The sequence below is a fragment of the Rosa rugosa genome, chromosome 1 (genome assembly GCF_958449725.1).
Source record: "Rosa rugosa chromosome 1, drRosRugo1.1, whole genome shotgun sequence".
NCBI lineage: Eukaryota > Viridiplantae > Streptophyta > Magnoliopsida > Rosales > Rosaceae > Rosa > Rosa rugosa.
This window is the reverse complement of record NC_084820.1, coordinates 53,897,835-53,923,265: the sequence shown is the minus strand read 5'-3', so window position 1 is coordinate 53,923,265 and position 25,431 is coordinate 53,897,835. Positions and strand designations below refer to the sequence as shown.

General features: G+C 39.0%; 2 protein-coding genes across 2 annotated transcripts; both read left to right on the top strand.

The window, feature by feature from the left end:
- The first annotated feature begins 1,896 nt into the window (after positions 1–1,896).
- LOC133730605 (developmentally-regulated G-protein 2-like) lies at positions 1,897–25,431 on the top strand. Its single transcript, XM_062158164.1, has 6 exons — positions 1,897–1,962; positions 2,392–2,598; positions 4,378–4,548; positions 4,710–4,823; positions 4,926–5,096; positions 25,047–25,431. Exons 1-6 carry the CDS (start codon positions 1,897–1,899, stop codon positions 25,140–25,142), a joined length of 825 nt encoding a protein of 274 aa, XP_062014148.1. The 3' UTR covers positions 25,143–25,431.
- On the top strand, positions 7,293–8,619 carry LOC133726624 (cyclase-associated protein 1-like). Its single transcript, XM_062154211.1, has 5 exons — positions 7,293–7,422; positions 7,516–7,580; positions 7,754–8,069; positions 8,145–8,292; positions 8,388–8,619. Exons 1-5 carry the CDS (start codon positions 7,308–7,310, stop codon positions 8,617–8,619), a joined length of 876 nt encoding a protein of 291 aa, XP_062010195.1. The 5' UTR covers positions 7,293–7,307.

Sequence of the window (25,431 nt, the reverse complement as noted above, 5' to 3'; positions counted from 1 at the left end):
GTGAGACGAACTGAGCAGAAGCCAAACAGTTCGTCTACCAAGGTAGTCAACACGTGCAATACACCTACCATCGTCACTAGACGCTAGTCATACACCGCCAGATGTATTTGTAAATCTATTGATCAAATTCTACCAATCGAATTACATGTGTATTGCTTTGCTTTTGTACTTTTCTTTTTATTTGTATGTTGAGCAATTTTTGAGAATTGGGTTCCAACATGATCTGGTGTTAGCTAGGTAACAACCAATTGTAATCTAAGCATGAGTGGAATGAAAAGAAATTTCTTTTCTTGATTGAAGAAAAAATTGTTTAAATCTAAGCATGAGTGTAATGAAAAGAAGAAAAGAAAAAAATAATAATCAGAATTTGGAAAGATAAGATAGTTTTCTTCCCAAGAATTGTATGGCATGATGTGGCAAATAGATAATGTGTGTAGGTGACATGGCATGACATTTAGGATTAAGACCACAAATCTTAAACCTCATTTGTTGACCTTTCAAAATATATTACACAATAGTTGACAAAAAAGCTAAGGATTGGACAAAATTGATTAGAACTTGTAAGTACAGGGGCACCTGTGATAAAATTTAGGACTAAATTTAGTTTACTCCCTTAAACTTCCAGCAAACATCAGTTTGGTCCCTGATCTTTTTTTTTTAATCACGATGGTCCCTATACTTCTATTTTTAATCACCCGCTTCCAAATTTAAAATTCATCTCAATTTGTGACGTCACTTGCTGAGTTGGAGCTGACATAGGGCCCCACTTGTAAGCCTTTAACCCTTACTTTGGATGAATTTCCCAAACTAACCCTATATCCAATCACCAAATCAACACTAGTCCACAACCTCCAATCGAAGCTCGATTTCTCGCTGGAGTGCTTAGTGTCGCGTTAGGTTGCTCCTCCACTGGTCAAACTCCACTCCACCACCACCACCACAAAGCCAACCGCCACTTTCATCTCAAACCATCATCACCACCACTTCCACTTAAGCCCCCTCTCCTTTCCCATTTGGTCAACAGGGTTTTGTCTCCAACACTAGTCAAACCTTATCCATTCTTCGTCTTCCTCAAGATGACATTAAGCCCACAAGTGCAATTGAGGAAATGCATGATCTTTACAAGCCATTCTCCCCAAATCTCACCAAACCCCATCTCTTCTTTCTCCACCCCGACAAATCAAACCAGAGCCCAATTTCTCTTCCACTCAACACTCCACAAACACCAATAGCATCAGCCTAAGCTTTCTTTTCCCCTTTAGCGTGTCCCAATTCTCCTCCTCTACTTCTCATCACCATCGCTGTACACTTTGACGAGCAGCCGCGCTTCCTGTAGAACCTTGACAATTTCTGTCACCGATTCCCTCATCCACTCGTTCGGTTTCTTGTACGCCGCCACCACCGTCATCTCGCTCCCTCTCCGGTCCCGTTGACTCCGCCCCACACTCTTCCCTCGTCCCGGCCACCGCCATACAAGATGAATTTATGAGTTTGATCTTATTACGACGAGGAATCACCATCGAACAGTGAACACCACCTAGCACTTTGTTCGGAGTTAGAGGAAGAACTACACAGATTCTAATCTCAACAGCCAACGAAGTGAATGCCCAGCGATGCCATCCAATTCGCGACTAAGAAGGAGGTCTGAAAAGGCGACGTAGGGCTGGAAACAACGACGTTTGGCTTATTGGGAAAAGCGTTCTGGTTGCGGAGGACTTGAAGCAGGGAGAAAGAATTAGGTGTGGGATGTGATCTTTGTAATAGCAGTGGTGAATGACCGGATTGGACTTCAATTTTCCTGAATATGATTTGGAAGTTTAGGCTGATAGGGTTGATTGGGGAAAGGGAGATGTCTATTTTGCCCTTCTTAGGGGTTGAAAGTTTGGATAGTCGGCCATGCTTGTTGGTGCCAACTCAGCTAGTGATGTCACAAATAAAGAGAATTTTGAAATTTGGATGCAGGTAACGAAAATTGGAAGTGCAGGGACCATCGTTATTAAAAAAAAATATCAGAGACCAAACTGATGTTTGCCCCAAAATTTGAGGGAGTAAGCTGAATTTAGTCCTAAAATTTAATATGTAGGGGGGGGCATAATTGAATTAGGGTAAAAAAGTCAGGGAGGTATATTGAAATTTTCTCTTAATTTTTTTTTATCAAGAAGAACTTCATTAATAATGAACTGCTTACAATGAGTTTTAGGCAACATCTCTTGCACAGAAATAACCACTAGACTTCACACCGGAACTCTATAATGACTGACTCAAGGGGCCAAAAAGGCCCCGACTCCAAACTTGCACTACAACTGTATGGCAATCTCAATTAATAATTAAATTTTCTGTTAATTTAATTATTAATTGAGATTGACTATGTGTATGTATTTTCTTTGTCAGATAAGTCTTCCGAAACATGCAGCCATTAATTTGCATGAAGGGATATATGGCATGATTGACGTATTGGATGGGGAGCAACTCTGCATGTTTTTCATGGCTCTTTGGAGTCTGTGGAATGAAAGGAACAAAATAATTTGGCAGGATGCCCACTTCAATCCTATGTTCGCTGCTCAATGGGCTGTTAATTATTTGGTGGAGTTCCAAAAGGTTCATTACAAACCTATTGTGAAAATGAAAAGAGGCGTGACGAAGTGGGAGTGTCCACTACGAGGAAGGCTCAAAATAAACATTGATGGAGCTTTTCGTGGTGTACGTTGACGGCAGTGGGGGAATTGGGGTGGTGGTTAGAAATTGATGAAGATGTGGGAATCGCGGCTTTAGCTAGGCCCTTTGTACATGCTCACTTGGCGTTGAATATGGAAGTTGAAGCGTGTAGAGCGGGTCTATTTCTTGGTATTCACCAAGGTTGGACTGACATCGACGTTGAGAGCGATTCTATCCTTTTGATTGCTGCCCTGCATAGAGGTGGAGAGGATCTTTCTGAGGTGGGACGGGTATTAGAAGATTGTAAGGCATATATGACGGCTTTTGAATCCGTTAATATTCGACACATCTATAGAGAAGCAAATAGTGTCGCGGATCATTTAGCGCATCTTACTAGTTGTGGTATGCTTGATGATGTATGGTTAGAGGAGACTCTTGCTATTATTCAGGATGTTATCTACGAGGATATGTGTAATTGTTCTTTTGTAGCTCGAGATTCAGGTTTTATATCCCCCCCGAGGCAAAATCTAAATATTAATTTAATAAATGAAACTAGGCGTGGGGCTAAGCCTCCCGGCTAGGCTGGGTTCCAAACTCCTTTATAAAAATAATAAAAATAATATATATATAAAAAGGTCTTCCAAAACATATAAGCTATTTTAAGAATGTGACAAAGTTGTTGCAGTAGAAAGCCAGAAACTGGGTAATCTAGAAGCCGAACGTCTGTTGAGGACTGCTGTTTACTTGATCAGTATCAGAGGGGTTGATTGTTTTGAGTTCTTCTCTACATATTCAAATGCCACTGAGTCTCTCCAATGAGAACAAGTAGCAATTGTGATTGCTAACTTGACCATTGTGCTCAAAGTACGTAAAAGTATAACTTGTTCGGGTTCCTTATACACTGCTATTATTACTTGTTTTTATGTGTACATTGCATCATGCCATATTTTCCTTTAATTTTATATTTTATTTTGTTCAATCATTAACATATCATAATTTTTTCATGGATTTTTGTATTTTTTTTAACAAAAGAACATGACATATTAATATAATGGGCTCGGCCCTGCCCACCCAAAAAGCCCGGCCTGACCTAGCCCTAAAAAGCCCGTAAGGCCCTAGGCCCATGAGCGGCCCTGGGTCTTGATTTTTAAGAGAAGCCCGGCTCGTAAAATTTAAAAAAATATGTTGTGGCCCGGCCCTGCCTTCCCATTGACAACCCCTATGTTGAGGTATGTATTTTCTTACCTTGTTTATGTTAATGTCTGAGATTCAGCGATTGCCGAATCTTGGTTAATGCTGGCCCACAGGGCAGACCACTACTTGTGATGCTCTTGTTGTTTCCGCTATCTGTCAAATAAAATACACAGGGCGTCAGAGGGAGACCACAGTTGGCGGTTTTCTCTAGTCCGAGATAGATGTTTTCGTAGGTCACACCCTTGATAGCTGTTCGAACTGCTAGCGGTAGTATGAGTGCGACTCATTATAGCTAATTATGCTTTAGACAAATGCTCATGTAAGTACAGTTTCAATCAAGGGTCAAGACTGTCCTTTAACACGAGTCACGACTAATAATGAATCTCTTAGTGGCCATACACGATTAGTTTACATAATCTCTTTATCCCCCTTGGGTAATAGTCTTTGATAGGTCAATACTTTATTTCTATCTTATTCCTTGGCCATCCCACGGGGAAGAATGCTCATGTGAATATAAATTCATTGTAGTTGCTGTTTCGTGAGGATGCCACAGTGGATTATCTTATCGATGTAATTGAGGGTGACAGAAAATACATGAAGTGTGTATATGTATACAACAAGATAAATGTTATTGGTATTGATGATGTGGACAAATTAGCCCGGCAACCTAATTCTATTGTCATTAGCTGCAATCTGAAGGCAAGTTCTTAAATTTTTGTTTCGGGAAATTCAAATGATAATGCAACAGTTGAGCAATGTTGCAGTTCGAGAACTTCGTTATTGTCACTCGTATTAGCTTATGAATTCTCATATGAAATGGTTTCGGGAACATTGACTTTGTTATTCCTGTTGTTTAACAGCTGAACTTGGACAGACTACTCGCGAAGATGTGGGAGGAGATGGGACTTGTTAGAGTTTATACAAAGCCACAGGGCCAGCAACCTGATTTTGGTGATCCTGTGGTTCTTTCTGCTGTATGTTGCGAATCTTATATCCGATGTATTTTTATCTATTTATTTCTTCTTAGGTGTTTTATGGCTTCATTTGTTTCTTTCTCATATTAATCTTATGTGCAGGATATAGGTGGCTGCACAGTCGAGGACTTTTGTAACCATATCCACAGGAGTCTGCTGAAGGAGGTAAAATATGTGCTGGTGTGGGGTACAAGTGCAAGGCATTACCCTCAGCATTGTGGTGTCAGTCACCTTCTTAATGATGAAGACGTGGTTGAGATTGTAAAGAAAAAGGTATTTATTCCCCTGTTTACCTGCACAATTGAAGTAAAACTTGCAATACAAGGTCACCGTACCGGAGTTCTACAATTTCTACCATCTTTGTTTTTTTTTTGAGATGGTCACCTGTTGTTTTTTTTTCCTTCTCTCTTTCGGTTAAATGTCCCATTGCTCTTCTGATAAAAGGAACTGAGCTTGTGGGTCTAAATTTGTTTCAATTCTCCATGCTTGTAGATTTGGGTTTTTTTTTTTGTTCCCTTTGTAAATACAGAATGGGTATATATTTCCCAACTAATGGAAATGAGTGAATGTGTCAACAACTTTAAGAAACAGACTTAGGAGTGCGAGTGCAGGCTGGTTCGCATCCTAAAATAGGATTGCAGTATAACTTGAATCCTAATTGTAACTACAGATCGATTTCAATATCTCTAATGACGCTATGACTTTCTTGAATTACCAAACCATCAACAGAAACTAAAACATCTCACACAATCACCAAATCTGTTGACGCAGTAAAACCCTTAGAAAAGGGAAACAACTGCGGGCACTATGCCGGTAACAAATCCACTAAAGAAATCAATATATAAAGAAGGGCTAAAGTATGTTTAGTCCTTGTATTATGTCTCTCTCATCGTTTCAGTCCCTGACATTCCAATTTAATCTGAAAAGTCTCTGAGGTCTCAATTTCCGTCTAATAAGTCATTTCCGCGGGAAATTAGGAATTGGCATTGGGTGAAATGTCCAATATACCCCTCAGTTATTTCTTTTTTCTTTTTTTTTTCTTTTTTCTTTTTTCTTTTTCCTTTTTAATTTCTTTTTGGGCCAATGATAAAAGAAGTCATTTTAAAGTGCTTTATTATAATTCAAACACCACAAATGTCTCCATGATAATTAAGGTCACATCTTAACAACCTACCACTATAGTTCAATTTAATTACAAAAATTGCCACTGTCATCTCTCTTTCTCTCTCTCCCCCTCCCGTTACCCAAGCTCGTCTAACCCTTATTTGAATCTCTCGACCCTTGCCTCTCTCTCTCTCTCTCTCTCTCTCTCTCTCAAATTCTCTGCATCTGGATTATCTGTTTGTTCGTGAAGCTTAGAAATCGGTAGCTTCCTCGTCCTTGAGACCTTCGTCGACGACAACGGCAGCGGCCGCGGCGAACAATGGCGAAGCTGGAAGTTCTGAGAGGCAACAACTCCATCCCGCTCGGTAAACGACGTCGTCTGTTCGATCCAAGTCGGCGTCTTGCTCGACTTCATGGCTGAAAGAGGAGGAGGTGTCGTTGTTGAGCGCGGAGGCTTCTACCGAGGATTCGGAGGTCGTTGACGTGGAGGCAACCATGGTCGCGGCCTGAGGATCATGAAGATCCTGCCGGTTCAGAAGTTGATCCCTGCAGGTTAGAGGACTCGCTTCTTCTGGTAAGTAACGATCTCTCGCTCATATCATGGTCACAGATATCTTAGTTATTGTTCGTAGTTGAACGATTGCTAATTCAATTGAATTTTGGTTGAAGAAAAACCCTAGATTATCATGATTAATTGCTAGGCGTCTAGTTTTGTATGACTGAGATGAGGAGATTGTCAATAGTTTGGTGAATTTGGAGTCTGAATATTATAGTGTTTGATGTGAATGTTAGACGAGTAACGTGTTTCGCATTGCTATATTCAATATCACTGGGTATGATTAGAATTTGCTATCTTGTTGACTTTTGCATTGTACATAGATTTTACTGTTAGTAATCTAATCTGTATAATGATGAAGCTTTAGATTGTATTTTAGTGTAGAGAATCCTTAGATGCTATTGATTTGTTAAAATTGATTTTGAGGCCAACAATAATGATGCAAAACTTACAAAAAAGAACAGAGATTTGGTGAGTAGTCTTACTGGCACCCATTATCTTGTTGGTGCTTGTTCAATGGTTATAGGATTAATGAAACTTTGGATTTAGTGGCAGTTCTTTGCACGCCCAATTTGGTTGAAATTAGATTATCAACATATAGGCTATTCTTTATTAGTTTTGTTTTTATGTACCTTCTCTTTTGAAAAGATTTTATGCATTCTCACAAATCTCATTCTCTGTCTTGATTACCCATCCACATGTGTACTCATATTTTGACATATATCTTACTATCGTAGGCTTTGCCCCACTTCCAATATAATTGGCTGCGCAGTCCTCATTTAAAGTTGTTGCCTTGGAGTTCGTGTCATTCTTTGTATTCAACAATGGCTGGTGAAGTAGTGACAGAAGGAAGGCGATCTGATTTTTTCAATCACTTGAAGAGTGCTGCTGACAGTCTCTCAGCTTTAGCATGGATTGCCTATACAGGGAAAGAATGTGGTAATGGAAATGAACCATAACTATACTCGGTTAGGAATGTGTGAACTCGTTCATTTTTCCAGACCCTTATTATTTTTTCTCCCTTTAAACAAGGTATGAGCATGCCTATTGCACATGTCGAAGAAAGTTGGCAGATGGCTGAATTTTACAACAACAAGGTACTCTTCATATCTTCCAGAATCTCATAAATTGCATGAATACACATGCGCATGTCCCAGAATCACATTGTCTAATTGCTCATGCTGTTTTCACCAACTTGTTGATCACTGATGCTTACATGAGCAAAATTTCCATTAAGAAGGTGCTGACTCTGTGGCATGAAAATATACAGATTCTTGTCGAGTATAAAACCAAAGACCCAAATCATGTAGAGTGGGCCAAAGCTATGAAGGAACTATATATGCCTGGTTTGAGAGAATATGTTAAGAGTTTCTATCCGTTGGGTCCAGTCTGGAGTCCAACCGGCACAGCTGTTACTGCTGCTCCATCAAAACCAAAAGCTCCGGCACCAGGTGCACCTGCTCCTCCACCTCCACCATCTGCTTCACTCTTCAGTTCTGAAACTTCTAAGGCTTCGTCATCACGCCCGAAAGAAGGGATGGTAGCTGTTTTCCAAGAGATCAATTCTGGCAAGCCTGTGACTTCAGGTATTTTTTTTGTTTCTATTGATTCAATATTTTCGCTACATTGGAGAGATGTGATTTGGTTTTCTTGTTCCCTAGGTCTGAGAAAGGTCACAGATGATATGAAGACAAAGAATCGTGCTGACAGAACTGGGGTTGTTGGTACCCAGGAGAAAGAAAGTCGTACTAGTGCACCTGCTGTTTCTAAAGTAGGACCTCCGAAGTTTGAGCTTCAAATGGGTCGGAAGTGAGTGTTCATATTCATCGTACTATGGTTCAAATTCTTATAAGGAATTAATGCCAGTAAGTGATTCATATTTGCCATTGTTATGCCTTCGGCAGGTGGGCTGTTGAAAATCAGATTGGAAAGAAGGATTTGGTGATTAGTGAATGTGATCCAAAACAGTCAATATATATTAGAACTATAGTCAGTATAGCGTTTGAGTTCTCATGCCTTGTTCCTTTTTCTGATCTTGTATTCCCTCTTGGCATGTTCCTACACAACAAATGGTTGAATATAGCTAAACTCCTTAAGTCACTAGTCAGGTCATTAATCAAGTCACTGTCTGGGTAACTATTAACCTCAAGTAACTAACTAAGTCACTGATCATGTAACTGCCAAAGTCACTGTTAATCTCAAGTAACTGACCATGTCACTGTCAATCACTAGCCAAGTCACTGTCAATAACATGTCACTTGTCAATTTATTATATCCATGTCACTGACCCAAGTCACACTGCATGTCACTTACATATTTTGGAATTTTCAAGTCACTGTCTGGGTAACTATTAACTTCAAGTAACTAACTAAGTCACTGATCATGTAACTGCCAAAGTCACTGTTAATCTCAAGTAACTGACCATGTCACTGTCAATCACCGGCCAAGTCACTGATAATAACATGTCACTTGCATGTCAAGTCATAATTATATTCATGTCACTGACCCAAGTCACATTGCATGTCACTTGCATATTTTGGAATTTTCAAGTCACTGTCTGGGTAACTATTAACCTCAAGTAACTAACTAAGTCACTGATCATGTAACTGCCAAAGTCACTGTTAATCTCAAGTAACTTACTATGTCACTGTCAATCCCTAGCCAAGTCATTGTTAACCTCAAGTCATCGACAAACTCACTGATCATGTCATTATCAATCTCTGGCCATGTCACTGTTAATGTCAAGTCATCGGCAAAGTCACTGGCCATGTCACTGGCCAAATTGTTGGCATGTTAGTCATGAACATGTCACTGTCAATCCTTGACCAAGTCATTGTTAACCTCAAGTCACTGGCCAAGTCACTGTTAACCTCAAGTCATTGTCAATCCCTGGCCATGTCATTGTTAACCTGAAGTCACTGGCTACGTTATTAGTCAAGTTACTGATCATGTCACAGTCATGAATATGTCACTGTCAATCCCTGGCCAAGTCACTGTTAACCTCAAGTCATTGACCAAGTCACTGTCAATCCCTAGCCAAGTCACTGTTAACATCAAGTCATCAACAAAGTCACTGACCAAGTCACTATTATACACGTCACTAACCAAGTCATTGGTCATGTCACAGGCCAGTGAAGTCATTAGCCAGCCCAAGTCCTTAGTTAGTGAGATCACTAGTCAAGTCACTGTTAACCTTAAGTAACTGGTTATGTCACTAGCCAAGTCACTGATCATGTAACTAAAGTCACTAACCAAGTCACTATCAATCACATGTCACTTATCAAGTCCTGGCAAAGTTACTATTATATCCATGTCATTGTTTAATAGTGTAATTGATCTTTATAGAAGGTTTCTCAATTTATGGCAGTGAAGTAAATGAATGGAAGTTGCTATCAATTTATTCAAGTATAAACTGGTATGGATTATAGTGATGGACAAATTAGATACACCACTCCTGATACAAATATATACAATGTTGAGATGAAAAAAAATATCTATTGATTTTAGCCTATAACTAGATAAGAGAGCTATCCTTTTCCCGAAACCAATTTTTGCTATGGCTTTGTAAAAATCCAAATGCGTTCACAGGTGTGATATTAAGCGGACTCCTCGTGCATTTCCCGAAGAGCTTATATGGCAAATTCAAGACAATCTTTGCATATGCTGGAGTAGGAGCCAAAAACACAAAATCAGAATTGTATTAGAAAAAGCATATCCATATAAAGCTCTCTTTTTGATAGTTACAATTTGTAGTCTTCTTCTCTTTCAGTTCCTAACTTCCTATCTGCAATGACTGAAATATACAACTGAAAAATGAAATTGATTTCAGATAACAGATAGAAACTGATGGGATAGTATCAGAAACAACAATCAAAATTCTCAATTTGTTTGATAACAAAAGACCAAAGTGTTCTGCTCAAATGAAATTAGTTCATTGTTAATAATCCTAACGACTTTCGGAAGTGTGATATCCCTTAATACAAAGGCTTCATCTAACTCCACAAAACTAAGTTCTTATACAGCTATAATAAGAAGTGCAACTCTTATTTTGTCATTAAAGATTTCATAACTTATACACTTGAAGCTCTACTGATCCAAGCATGTCCCTAATATACAGATAAATCACTACCATCTTCAGAATGCACAATTCACAATTTCAGAACAAGGAGAGAGGACATCCTAAACATGATAGCTCATAGTCTCGTGTGCTCACAAAAAAAACAAAAATGCTAAATCTATCAGATGCTTTCATTGCACTGAATCATACACTCACAAATTCACATTTTTTAAACTCATATCATAAGTTAAAGCCTGGTAAAGACAACAGGCAATAAACAATTGTCTAGTTATAAGAAACTAATCATCCTCATTATAGATACTACCCAGCACCATACAGTAACAAAAAGAAAGTTCCAAGACGTTCAATAGCAACATCAACCCCTAAATAGAGAGACAACAAAAACATTCTTTTAGTAGTTTAACATTTAGCACCACTACAGCCTAGAAGTTTCCACAAATAGAGAGAGCACAATAACGGAGCACCAGATCAATTTCAGCTCAAATACAAACAGTGATTGAAAATCAAAGAGTTCAACCTCAACCTAACCCTAGAAATAGTAAGAAATTAAAAACCAATACTACAAAAACTTAAAGCTTGATCAATACAAAGCATACACAACTCCAGCAATGAAATTGCTTCCACAGAGATCATTTTGATACTTCTATCACAAATAGAATTGAGCAAAATCAAATTGTACCAGTAGACCTACTGAGATAACGAAGAACTAGCTATTGATAAATCGCATCAGAACCAAACAAATCTATGGTTATTGTAAACCAAATGACCTAAAAAAAAAAAAGACGAACCTCCTGTTCATGTCGACGTTGGCTAAACGGCGACCGATACCCTTGATGGAGGTCAGAGCGAACATGATCTTCTGATTTCCATCCACATTGGTGTTCAGAACTCGCAAAATGTGCTGCAACTCTCGTTCGCGACGAGAGACTTCAAAACCAGAAAACAAAAATCAAAATCAAAATTGAGATTTCTCGACGGCGTTCATTACGAGCAGTCCGATTCCGTCGCTGGGGGTTATTTTTTGGCACTCAGAGCTCCGTCGTTGGGTCGGGGCATGTAGGTGACCGATCGGGTTTGGGCAATGTCGCCAGGTGAAGTTTGAGCTTCATCTTCTACCTTTTGGATTTCTAATCGAAGCTCTGGGAAGAGAGAAGATTTGGCTATAAAGCTATAAACGTATATTTGGCTTTAAGGGCATAATCGGAATAAAAAAATTAAAAACTGACCTTTTTTAACATCATCTCATTATTAATAAAGACTAAATTAATATTACTAACAATTCATAATGGACATTTTTATCAAGTGGGAAACTAGGTGACATTTTGTATCATTTCATACTCTAATGTGACCTTTTCCATCATTTCCCTTTTCTTTTTTCCTTTTTCATTTTTTTTTCATTTTTTTCCTTTTTAATTTCTTTTTTTCCTTTTTAATTTTTTTTTTCTTTTTTCTTTTTCATTTCTTTTTTTCTTTTTAATTTCTTTTTTTCCTTTTTTATTTTTCCTTTTTAATTTCTTTTTTGCTATTTCTTCTTTTTTTTTCTTGTTCCTTTTTAATTTTTTTTCCTTTTTAAGTTCTTTTTTCTTTTTCGTTTTGCCTACTTTCTACTTCCTCAACCCATCAATCCCATTCCGATCAAACTCCACAACCCATCTGTTTCCCAATCAGCTCGGAAATTCGCCGCTAAACCACTCCCCTCTTGTTTTCACAGCCTACTTCTCTCTCTCCCACTCAAATCCCACTTTCTCTCTCCACATCAAGCCTCAATTTGGAAACTTTTAACTGAAAACTACCATTTTTTCAAACTCTGAGGTTTTTGGGTTTTGCTCAAAATGGTGATTTGGATTTTGGGTTTGGTTGAAATGGTGGTTTTTGATGGCCAAGTTGACAAAAACCAGAAATGAAGAAGAAGAATAGTGATGGAAAAGAAAAATGGCCGCTGGCGTGGAGATCAAGAATTGGGGTTTCGGGTCGATCTGGATTGGTTTGCCGTCGTGGCGCTACTGATGCAGCAGAATACGATGGTTATTAAAAAGGAAAAAGAAAAAAAAGGAAAAAAAAAAAATTAAAATGGAAAAAGGAAAAAAAGAAAAATAAAAGGAAAAAGAAAAAAAAGAAATTAAAAAGGAAAAAGAAAAAAAAGAAATTAAAAAGGAAAAAGAAAAAAGAAATTAAAAAGGAAAAAGAAAAAAAAGATATTAAAAAGGAAAAAGAAAAAAGATATTAAAATGGAAAAAGGAAAAAAAGAAAAATAAAAGGAAAAAGAAAGAAAGAAATTAAAAAGGAAAAACAAAAAAAGAAACAAGAAAAAAAAGAAATTAAAAAGGAAAAAGAAAAAAGAAAAAAAAAGAAAGTAAAATGGAAAAAGGAAAAAAATAAAAATAAAAAAAGGAAAAATGAAATTAAAAAGGAAAAAGAAAAAAGAAAAAAAGAAATTAAAAAGGAAAAAGAAAAAAAGGAAAAAAAAAAAAATAACTGAGGGGTATATTGGACATTTCACCCAAGGCGAATTCCTAATTTCCCGCGGAAATGACCTATTAGACGGAAATTGAGACCTCAGGGACTTTTCAGATTAAATTGGAATGTGAGGGACTGAAACGATGAGAGATGCATAGTACAGGGACTAAACAGACTTTAGCCCTATAAATAACTTACAGACACTCAATCTTCCTAGACGGCTAGACCCAATCTAGAAGGCAGCTCTGTCTCTGCTTTGCTACTGATTCTGAATGATGGATATGAACCTCCTTCGTCAATCTTCAGATGACACAACTCTCCACATAGTCGTCAATCATCTCAAGGCACAAAGGCATGTATGCAACACACATGAATGCATAGACTCACCAATTAACTCTAACAGTAAGGGATTGAGACTTGGACAATCATTCACGAGCTAAGCAAGGAGCAGCTCATGAAAGGTTCACAAATGAAATAAAGGCTCATGCTTTTGCAGATCATAGGGGCAGAAGACTGTCTAAGAAGAGGCAGCGAAGATGTTATGATGGATTCGCTCGCTAACCCTAAAAGCCTCAAAACACCACATATATATTGAACAACAAAGTGATAAGATTTCTGTCGGGTTTCAGATGGGAATGGACCAGCAAAAAACGACACTCCAAAAGCCTATAGAAGTCAAGTCGTTGGAGTAATATATATTAGCACAATTCCAGGTCAGCACATTAGGATTGAAAGGCAGGTTCAATCCTGACTTAGGAGAGAACAACAAGATCACTCCTATACACAAGTATGAGCAAGCATATGAATGCAAGAATTACTTGATGGCAGAGTGTTGAGATGAGACGCGCGCAAGAAGCCTTGAACCAGTCCATACTTATAAAGTTCCACGAGATGTATAGTAGCCGAAATTAAAAAGACTCTTGGATGTCGAGCTAGGAAATGCCAAACCTACAATATTTTGCACTAACAATCTCCCCCTTTGGCATTTCCTAGGCAAAATCAACATACACTTCACAATACACAATATGCTATCCTATTCTACCATAACCATACAAAGCTTTCCCCTTTATAGTTGTAACCTGCAAACATGAAAACTTGACCCAAGTGAAAGAGCATGTATGGTAGAAAGACATAAACATATGAACCCCAACACAATGCAACTTCTCCCCCATTTTGCCTGGAAAGGACAATGGGGTAACGTCTGTGACTCCCCCTAAATGGATGCATTAAAATCAGAACAGCAGTATAATTAAAGAAAGAGTACACTTAAGTACTTTATGCATCAATGAATAAGCAAAGATTTCTTGAGATCATAATCTTAGTTTGAAGCCAACCAACTCGTGTGCTTGCAGCAGATAAATATGTATAAAAACAATCACACAGCCTGAATGTATGAGACAGACCATCACCAACTCAAGGAGAAAAATAGGCAGAGCTTTTCCAAGATAACATCAACATGAGCACTACCTCAAGAGCATCCACCAGCAGTTTTGAAAGGAGCAAGTCACAGTAATTCAACACTATTTATTTCAAAACCAAATTGAGACGGGGAACAAAATGTGCTATTCTGAGAAGTGAACCAAGATCATCAGAGGCTTTAGACAGAGTATCACCCAACAAGTTTAGAGGGCACGATAAACACACACACAATATATATATATATATATATATATATAAATGGAGACAAGATCTTTGAAGGCTCTTTGAGCTCAAGACAACTTATATACATATTTTTTTTGTAGCCCTTTTTTTTTTTAAAAGATCATAAGTCAAACCCTCAGTTTCGACCTGGAACACACTAGCTTTACAAGGCAGGTGTCCCACCTAACATTTGGAGATAGCCTGACTTGCCTAGACCACCACTGTTTCGACTTGGAACACACTAACAAGGCAGGTGTCCCACCTACATTTGGTGGTAGACTGGATGTCTCCTTAAGAACTAATGGTGCCATTACAGGAATGAAAAACTCTGAGTGCATACCTCACTCAACATCTTAGTGTGCAAGTGCAAGAGGCAAAGCAAAGATTTAGTCTCTGTAAACACAATAAAGGAGTGAAAAGAATAGGGTTTAATTCTGGACCTTTAAAGTTTAAACACTCAAAATGCGAGAACAGATCACTCAAAGAGAAGACCAAGTGATGATATCTAAATCTCAGATCATGAATTACTCTGTGAGGTGATAATGTAGAACAATGCACATATTAGGATTGCAACAGAACACGCATCCTAAACTAGGATTGACATAAACCTGGAATCCTAAATGTAGAAATTGCAACAAATATGTAGATAGTCAAGTAACTCAAAGCTTGCTACATGCAAACACACAGCTGCTGCAAGCATAGGTTAATAAGAACCAAACTAAGACTACAAAACCAATTAAATCTCCTTAGAATTGCGAATTGCATATGATCAGCAAGTTATGCAAAACATATGGACAAGTAGAATTTTTCCAAATCAAAAGAAGTCATAAAGCAGAAACTTTTCTTTCAAAGACGAAGCTTTTTCAGGTATCCACATTACCTGTCCAATGAGCAAATAATGATCCTCTAACCAATGTAAGGTGTCTGATCAAATATACTTTCCAAAAGCATCTTTGGAGGTCTTCTCATGTATGGTCAGAAGTTGATGCTTTAAAAGTCCCAAGCTCAAAATTCTTCACTGGTCATTATGTCGGCATTGCTTGGTAGATGAAGATCCCATTACACATCATTTGAATCTGCAATCTCAACACTTACAAACAAAAACACCCGTGACGCATGGTATGATATGAGAAAGCCAAAGCATAAGAATGATCTTAGCAAACAAGTCAAGGGATGCATTCAATCAAAATTTTCATCTGTTATCAAGGGAAATCAAGTGCATACAAAGCACAGATATGAAGAAACTAACATAAGCGCTACTCCCCTTGGACCTTGTAATTGAACACATAAACTAATGAACCAGATGGAGAATCAAGAAATTGTGACAAACAAGGAAACATCGAATCTAATAAACCACAAGATTGTGTGTCCCAAACTCAAACTGACATGACCCGCCCCGGATTTCACCCTGAAATCCGAAGTGGACCTGCGGGGCCCACCTTAGAAGAAATTTTGCCAAAAATTTGGCAGAACTTCCCCTAAAGTGGACAACCCAAAACCTGTAGAAAGAAAATTTACACTTCTAAATCACCCATCCTTATTCTCCTGGAGCCACCCTGCTCCCCCAAACAACATCAACCAAAATCATATGACACAAAACACAACTTAAATAACATTAATTTCCTCAGGTAATCAGAGCAAATCTAATAGCAAGGGTGATCAAGGAAAACCTAAATCAAATAAAAACGCGGAAGCCACGCTGTTGTCTATGCCTCAACTCCAATGTACGCCCGACCTCAACTAATTTCGCCTGCAAACTGGGCATTTGAAACCGAAGGGCCCAGGGGAAAGTAATTGAAAAACCTGTTAGCGTGAGTGGACAAAAATAAATAATTTAATATGAATAAAACAAAATAAAACTTCATACTTTCCCCCATTTTTCGATATATATAAAATCCGGATGCATGCAACATTTATAAAACACTTAAGAAAATAATCCGAAAAATGTTGAACTCCAGAAAACCGACTAGCCCCGCTAGTCACAACAACAGAGTAAAAGATTGAAATTTCAAAACTCGAAAATATAAGTCCAGCCCCGCTGGTTAAGAAAACTCAGACTAGTCCCCGCTAGTCAAAAATAGTATAAGTAGGGGAAGATGATAGCCATACGAATGAGCCTCCCAGGCTCGGGTGATAGCCTCCCAGGCTAAAGTACTCCCATTACTCCCGTAATATACCCTTACGCCACTAAGTGTAGCCATAGGATACCTGTGAGCCCCGGAAAAATATATCGAGCTTAATGGAGATCGTACGCGAAATTATTCAACGATCTCGATAAATGTCAAGATGCTCGAGGAATTTTTCAGAAATTTTCATAAAGTGAAATCCTCAATTTAGGAGGTGGATGGTAAAGTTTACGGCACGACGAGTTCGTGGAAATTTTCGGAGAATTTTCCGGATAACCGAGCTATTTATCGTGATTTTCCGAAGTTGTGGAATCCTAGAAAATAATTTAGAAAAATTGAAAAATAAGTGGCACGATCCTAGCCTTCCATTCCCTCCACCGCTTAATCTTAGCCATCCATGTTAATTGGACCGAGCTATTTATATAGGCCCTTGATCAGTTGGAAGGACCAGAAGGATCGAGAGACAGAGAGAGAGAACCAGAGTTCTCTGACCCGGAGCGCGACCCGCGACTGGGTCCGACCGGAAACCGCTCCTCCGGCCACCTATACGCGGCGGGCCACCGGTAAAAGCTTCGTCTCTGCATCGCCTACCTCCCTATACCCTCAGATCGTCCATGCAACGACGGTGGACGGAGCAGCAACGACAGGAAGCCCCGAGCTTTCTCCGGCCACCTGCAACTTCCGGCGACCGACTAAGCTGCACTTGGTATGGAAACCCATCTCCTCGTCCTACTCTACAAGTTTCTGCACTTAGTTTCGAATTAGATTAAGTTTTGATGATTTACGTTTCTGGGTAGCTACGGCCTGGCCGTGTTCTTCGTCTCCGGCGGCCTCTCCGGGCTTCGTTTCTTGCTCGGCTGTACTCACAGGTTAACAATCGAAGTGCTTTCGGATTGTTGGCGTCACACTCATCAGTTCATCACCCATTCCCGTCTGGGCAGTGAGTTCGTGGAGCTGAGTTGGGTTGATTCAGGTTGATTTCCGGTTTCGAAGGTATAATCTCGATCTAGAATCACGTTTTGTTCCTGTGTTAGTGATCGAAAGCTATGGAACCGAGCTTGGTTTGATATGATGAAATTGAAGACTCTGTTGTCGAATTGGTTATGTTGTTTTGTTGTGGTGTTTTAAGTTGTTGCAAGTAAATCTGGGAATTGGTAATTGAATTGAGATTTTGGACTGAAATTGGCTGCATGTGTTGTTGGTATGGCTGTTGTAAGTGGATTTGTTTGCTAAAGAAAATTTACTGAAAGTTTGGATCAAGTTCTAAACATGGGTGTCCAGAGTAAATTAGATACACCCATATTGAGTCGAAAATATGTTGGAAAAATATTGGGTGTCCATAGTAATTCCGTCGAATTATTACGCGACACAATCGTTAAGTAAAGTCGAACTTATTCGTTGACGAGATTGGAAATTTATTATAATTTTCGTTGTTTGAGCATTATATGAAATGGTAATAAGCAAAGAAAGGAAAATAAGTAAAGGTTCGATAATTTGGGTTAATTATCGAACAAGTCTCGGATGGTCAAACGTTGGTCAAACAATAGTCAATGTTGGTCAAACTTTGGTCAATCCTGGTCAAACCAGGAAAGGTTGGTAGGACGACTAGATGATCGTCGAGATTTTAGATAAGTGTTTAACAAATTATTAACTATTATTATGTCGGAATCTAGGACTCCAGTTACCCGAGGAACAGAAGGTTCGCGACTCTCGGAGTGCGTGAGAGAAAGTATTGGAATCCAGGTAGGGATTCAGGACTCTCCTCGGTTGGTGATTTTCTTTTATATTTTTATTAATGTGATGCATGATAAGTGGTATGGGTTGGTTATGTTAAAATACAATGCATACTAACCAATCCGTGAGAAAATGTGTGATGGCTTGAGAGCGAAGGGTGGCTCTGACTTCCTTGGGTTCGATCCCCAAAACCTCCGGAGGGTTAGTTACGCCGGTCGTCCGGATATTCCGATTGTAATGACGGGCCCGGTACGTGTGCGTAGCTAGGTAGCGGACGCTCTCGCTACGCTTACTTGGTGATAAATTAATTTGAGGTAAGGTCGTGTAGTGGGTCTATGGGACCGGCCATCAGGTAATGCTTGGATTTGGCGCCGTATTTATTTAAGCATCATGCATCGGTTTTCAAGTTGAAAAACATTAAAGTTTGTCGTTCCTTTAAATATTTGGTTTAAAGCATGTGTTCATACTGGAGCTCCAAACATTTATCTGTTGATTTTCAAACCTAGTCGAGTTAGAGTTCCTGTTGAGCAGCGAGGACGAAAGCTCACCCCTACAACAGTATGAATGCAGGTACTGTGCACTGGTGACGGGACAATAGCGGATGGAGCTGGGTGTGCAGAACAAGTTCGGTAAATTACCGTGTGAACCTTATTCTAAATTCTATTTCTCGAACTTTGTGTTCTGGAACTTGTGGTTATCTAGTCTCGTGTCATCATTTAGTTGCATTCTCTTCAAGTGAAATTCAACCTTGTGTGAGTCTTTATCCAAGTTCTGAACGAGTGAAATAGATTTCAGCAACTCAAGTTTTTCACCTCAAGCATATTTGTAGCTTCCGCTGTGTTTATACAAAAAGTTTTTCAAACAAAATGCCTAGCGGTTCTCTAGGATGTAAATCGAGAGTTCGGTTTATGTTTTAGAGACTCGCGGCACTGTGACGTGCTTAAGCTAGTGAGGTGCAGCTTGGGGCGTTACAATACCGGGCTACAGAATTACTGTCACAGAGACAGTAACCTGCGCCACAAAGGCGGAGGGCTACGGTGATCCCATCACAGCGCCACAAAGGCGGAAAAATCAATGCTAGCATGATAAAATCACCCCTCAGTATGGCACAGGGAAACATAACCGAAAATCCAGTAAATCCAAAATACATAAGGCTTCCCCCATCTCTCGTAAAAGAATTTCCAACGACGTGTCCCACACGCCAAAAGTATCTCCAAATCAATAGCAAAAAGGCGAGAAATAATAATAAATCGTAATCCCCGTAAACCGAAACAAAACAAATTCTAAAATCATCATCAAGGCATTCCCAATGCCAAAATCGAAAGTCGATAAATAAATAGGAAAGATCAATAAATCAACGGCGTGTCCCACACGCCAAAATATTCTCGGGTCAATAATGAATAAGCAAGGAAGTTCAATAATGAACTAATATTCCATTTTGGAAAATACCCTGGAAAATACTTTATTGAAAAACAACATAAATCATAATTTCAAATCCGAGCATAACAAAATTAATATCCGAAAATCACAACCGGAATAATTTATAATCACTTCATGAAAATCGTCAATGAAAGTAATTCCACGAGATAAATCAAAATTTTAAACAATCCTATGCTCAGAAGATTATATGATAATTAAATAGAGCACTAATTCAAGAATTAAATGCATGCATCATTTTTTAAAAACAAAAGTCCACTCACAGTACTATTCAGGCGATCACGAACACGAGTTCCTTCGTCGAGCAATAGCTCGGTATATCGCCCTGTACACAATTATATTCCGTGAATAGTTATTCAACAAATTAATACGATTCCTAAAATCAATTCCTCATAATTACATCTCCACTTCTCCTCGGATGCCACCCAAATTATACCACTAATACCAATTCGTCAATTTAAAGGTTCCAAGGCAGAACCGAGAAATATCCGACGGCCAGATTTTCGTAATTCGATAATCGAAACCCTAAACTTCAAAATTCATAATTAATTCCAAGCTTCTCTAAAATTCACCAAATTTCATATACAAGCTCTACAATATTTATAGGATTTAATGGGCTAAAAAATGGAATTAAAACACAGCCCAACACGCCTCCACGCGCCACCCACAGTGGCGGCGCGTGGGACCTACGCGCCGGCGGCCACCACCTCCGATGGCCACCAAAAATTGACAGTAGCTGCAAAACAACAAACCCAACAAATTTCTCAACTGCAACAAGTCCCAATTTTACCTTTAAGAGCTCGGATTAAGCCGATGAAGAAAACCCAGAAATCAAGCTTCGGATCCTAGGATGTTCTTCGTCGATTCGACCTCCACGATGCAAATCGGAGCAAGAGGCCTTAGGGGAAACGTTCGCCGGCTCAAGGCGCTCCTACGGTCCCAATTTGGTGGTCGGAAACGGCCGGAAATGGAAGATTTGCGGAAAAAGCCAAACTGCACCTATGAGGAACTTTGCTTCGATTCAAGGTTTCTCGGCCAAATCGCTACAACCTAAGGCTACTAGGGTGCAGAGGGGAGGGAGGAGCTCTTGTGGTGGCCGGCTGCACGCCGGTTGGTGGCCGGAATGCGCGGAATCAAAGGGAGGAAGAAGGACCCGAAAGGGAAAGAAGAGAGTTCGGGGGAGAGGAGAGAGAAGGTAGATTTCCGGAAATGGAAATCTACCACAGTAACTTTCTATATATATAGAAAGTTACCATGAACAGTAACGTTCACATTTTCGCTTATAACTTTCGTATACGAGCTCCGATTTTTACGTATCAATATGCACGCGCTTGGTTTAACGTCATCTACAACTTCCGTGAAGAAAACTTTCTCAAATTCTGGTCCGAACAAAAAGTCGACTTTTAGGGCCACTAAAGTTACCGAAAAAGAGTAAAAGTAAAACAAATTATCGTTTACTGTCCAAATGACTAGTAAACTGGAAAATTTAGGTTCGGGACGTTACACAAACATGATCTAACTGAAATTCGTATGAACAACTTCTCAACAAGTGGACATTAGACACTTAGAAACCAAACCAGATGCAATACTGCCACTATAGATGCTGCTGAAAATATAGGATTCGAAATCAGTTTCAATCTTACAGATTCAGAAATGCTAACAAAACAAAAAGAATTACAGAAGACAACTCCCCCTAAAAAGGTGCTTATAATGACGATAAAATATTGATATATGCAAGTAAAACAATGATCACATTTACACAAGCACATAAAGAGAGAATAATTCAGATACCTGTATGCGGAAGCATAGGCTCATGAGGTTCTATTCTTCTCCAAACTTGTTTCATTTTGGAGACAGGTGACAATGGGATTGACATGAGCTTTGTTATCTTTTTTTATTTCTTTCAAATGAGTTTTTAGATTTTCTTCAAGCAATTCTTTTTCTCTGTTCATCAGTAACTTCTTGAAATCTCTAGAGTTGTTTCTCACCTGACTGTAACTTGATCTTACATCTCCACTCCAGCGAAGATTAGACTCTTTCATTCTCCAAACTTTCCTCATTCTACCATTTGAGCTAGACAAAGAGATATGCTTTGAACTATTAGTTGCGCCTTTAATGTGCTTCACAAATATCTTCTTCACAGACCTTCTCTTTGAGTTCACAATTGCTTTTCGAAGCTTGTTACATCTTGGTTTAATGTGGCCAAGAGTTCCACAAAAATGGCAGACAGGAACAAACTTCTTCAACCCTGGTTTGAACTCTGTAGATATGGGATGAATAAACTCTGAGTTTGATTGAGCTGAATCCTCCACAAACCTGGTAACATGCTCACCTTTAAATGCATTTTCACCAATATACCCCAAGCCCCGTTTATCATCGAAACTTCTTCCCATGGTCAGTAGATTATTTAGCTTCTTTTCACTTGTAATCATACTACCAGCTTTATCTTTTAAAAGCTCAAGCTCGTTCACCAGAGTAGTTTTCTCTGCATTTATGCTTTCTATTATATCAGCTTGCTCTCGACATTTTACCTCCATAAATTCAATCTTCTCTAACAAAGAAACTCTAGAATTTTCACTGGCTTCCAGTTGGGATTGAAAACCTGTTTCACTCCTACTGAGCTCCTTCTTTAAAAACTCAACTTGATCATTCAAAACTTGATTCTTTTGTTTCAAGTCTTTGGAGGTCTCAGACAACTTAATGTATTGCTGCAAAACCTCCTCCAAGTCTGGTTCTTCATCATCAGACTCATCACCAGTAGCTTCTAAACCAAAAAATGCCACTACTTCAGATTCACAATCTGTTGAAAAGTCATCTCCAGATTCACTATCACTCGATTGAGCATTCTTGGCCTTATCTCGGCCATTCCTTAGCTTTTTCAATGTATTTGCTCATTCACTTGCAATATGACCATTTCCTCCACGTGCAAAGCACTTGACTTTAGTTTTGTTTGTCTTTTTCTCTAGGATCTTCCGGAACCTTGCAGCTTGTTCACTTGAATGCTCTTCCAAATTTTTGTTTTCGTAGTTAGAGCTAGACCTTGATTCACTTCCTTTATCACCCTTGTTCTTGAGGAACTTTCTGATTTTCCTAGAGAGAATATCATCGTGATCAGCATCATCACTTGAAGTCTCATCTTCCACGAACTTTGAAGCTTTGAAGGAAATTCTTTTTCTTTTCTCTTTATCAGGAAAATCCATCTCATAAGTAGTCAAGTTTCCAATCAACTCATCGAGTTTATACACACTTAAATCTTTTGATTCTTCAATTGTAGTCTTCTTGGAATGATATTTCATAGGAAGAGATCTGAGTATCTTCTTGACAATCCAATGCTCAGGTATAGGATCTCCCAAGTTGAAACATCCATTGACAACCACACTGAGCTTAGCATAGAAGTCATCAAATAACTCATCATCAGTCATCTTCATTTTCTCAGAACTTTGCATAAGCTGTTGAAGTTTCGACTCCTTGATAGTAGACGTACCTTGATGTGTAATCTCAAGAACCTCCCAAACTTGCTTTGCAGACTCACAATGAGATATTAGCTGAAACTTTTCGGAAGACAAGGCAGTGTAAAAGAAGTTTAGGGCCCTTTGATTGTTTGTACTTTTGATCTTCTCATCTGCAGTCCACTCACTCATTGGTTTATTCACTTTACCTTCAGTAGTTGAAGTACTCTCAATTGTCTTTACTAATTTTGTTGGATATTCCCAACCACTCTCAACAATGGACCAGATACTTACATCTTGTGCCCATAAAAATGCCTTCATTTTAGCCTTCCAAGCAGCATAGTTGGCGTTATCATCAAGGAATGGTGGATGATATGTTGACCCAGCAGAACGATCACTTGATCTTTCCATTATGTGTAGCCCAAACGATCTCACTATGTCCGTCTAGTGAGCCGCTCTGATACCAATTGTAAATACATAATGGGTATATATTTCTCAACTAATGGAAATGAGTGAATGTGTCAACAACTTTAGGAAACAGACTTAGGAGTGCGAGTGTAGGCTGGTTCGCATCCTAAAATAGGATTGCAGTATAACTTGAATCCTAATTGTAACTGCATATCGATTTCAATATCTCTAATGATGCTATGACTTTCTTGAATTACCAAACCATCAACAGAAACTAAAACATCTCACACAAACACCAAATCTGTTGACGCAGTAAAACCCTTAGAAAAGGGAAACAACTGCGGGCACTATACCGGTAACAAATCCACTAAAGAAATCAATATATAAAGAACTTACAGACACTCAATCTTCCTAGACGGCTAGACCCAATCTAGAAGGCAGCTCTGTCTCTGCTTTGCTACTGATTCTGAATGATGGATATGAACCTCCTTCGTCAATCTTCAGATGACACAACTCTCCACAGAGTCGTCAATCATCTCAAGGCACAAAGGCATGTATGCAACACACATGAATGCATAGACTCACCAATTAACTCTAACAGTAAGGGATTGAGACTTGGACAATCATTCACGAGCTAAGCAAGGAACAGCTCATGAAAGGTTCACAAATGAAATAAAGGCTCATGCTTCTGCAGATCATAGGGGCAGAAGACTGTCTAAGAAGAGGCAGCGAAGATGTTATGATGGATTCGTTCGCTAACCCTAAAAGCCTCAAAACACCACATATATATTGAACAACAAAGTGATAAGATTTCTGTCGGGTTTCAGATAGGAATGGACCAGCAAAAAACGACACTCCAAAAGCCTATAGAAGTCAAGTCGTTGGAGTAATATATATTAGCACAATTTCAGGTCAGCACATTAAGATTGAAAGGCAGGTTCAATCCTGACTTAGGAGAGAACAACAAGATCACTCCTATACACAAGTATGAGCAAGCATATGAATGCAAGAATTACTTGATGGCAGAGTGTTGAGATGAGACGCGCAAGAAGCCTTGAACCAGTCCATACTTATGAAGTTCCACGAGATGTATAGTAGCCGAAATTAAAAAGACTCTTGGATGTCGAGCTAGGAAATGCCAAACCTACAATATTTTGCACTAACACCCTTGCAACAAAATGGTTCATTTCCCCATTTCATGAAGGTCTAACTTTTGGAATTTGCATTCTCCAGGAGAAAGAAGGGGAAGGGAGGGGTCGGTTTAAGTCACATTCGACAGCCCCTGCTCGTATAGCTGACAGAGAGAAGAAGGCTCCCCTGAAACAATAATATCACTGACTGTAATACCGTGCAGACCCGAGTTTCTTACATGAAGACGCACAGAAGATGCCTATGAGATTGATCCAGAGTCAAGATGCCTATGAAGTATATCATATCATTTGCTGAATTGACAAATCGGTCTAAAATGAAGAGTTGGCCTTAGAACCTAGTGCTCATCAAAATGCGTAGGCTTTTGGATCATGTGTTGTATGTTTGGCGATTAATTAAGTACTTGGAATTTTGAAAATAATCTGCATCATATCTCTGTTGCTAGAGATATATATATATTTTTTATCCG

Coding starts and splice junctions, on each gene's coding strand:
- LOC133730605 (XM_062158164.1), top strand. CDS start 1,897: ATGCTTGTTGGTGCCAACTCAGCTAGTGATGTCACAAATAAAGAGAAT. Junction 4,549..4,709: donor TCATTAGCTGCAATCTGAAG/GCAAGTTCTTAA, acceptor GTTGTTTAACAG/CTGAACTTGGACAGACTACT. Junction 5,097..25,046: donor TTGAGATTGTAAAGAAAAAG/GTATTTATTCCC, acceptor TGCATTCTCCAG/GAGAAAGAAGGGGAAGGGAG.
- LOC133726624 (XM_062154211.1), top strand. CDS start 7,308: ATGGCTGGTGAAGTAGTGACAGAAGGAAGGCGATCTGATTTTTTCAAT. Junction 7,423..7,515: donor CTATACAGGGAAAGAATGTG/GTAATGGAAATG, acceptor CCTTTAAACAAG/GTATGAGCATGCCTATTGCA. Junction 8,293..8,387: donor GAGCTTCAAATGGGTCGGAA/GTGAGTGTTCAT, acceptor TGCCTTCGGCAG/GTGGGCTGTTGAAAATCAGA.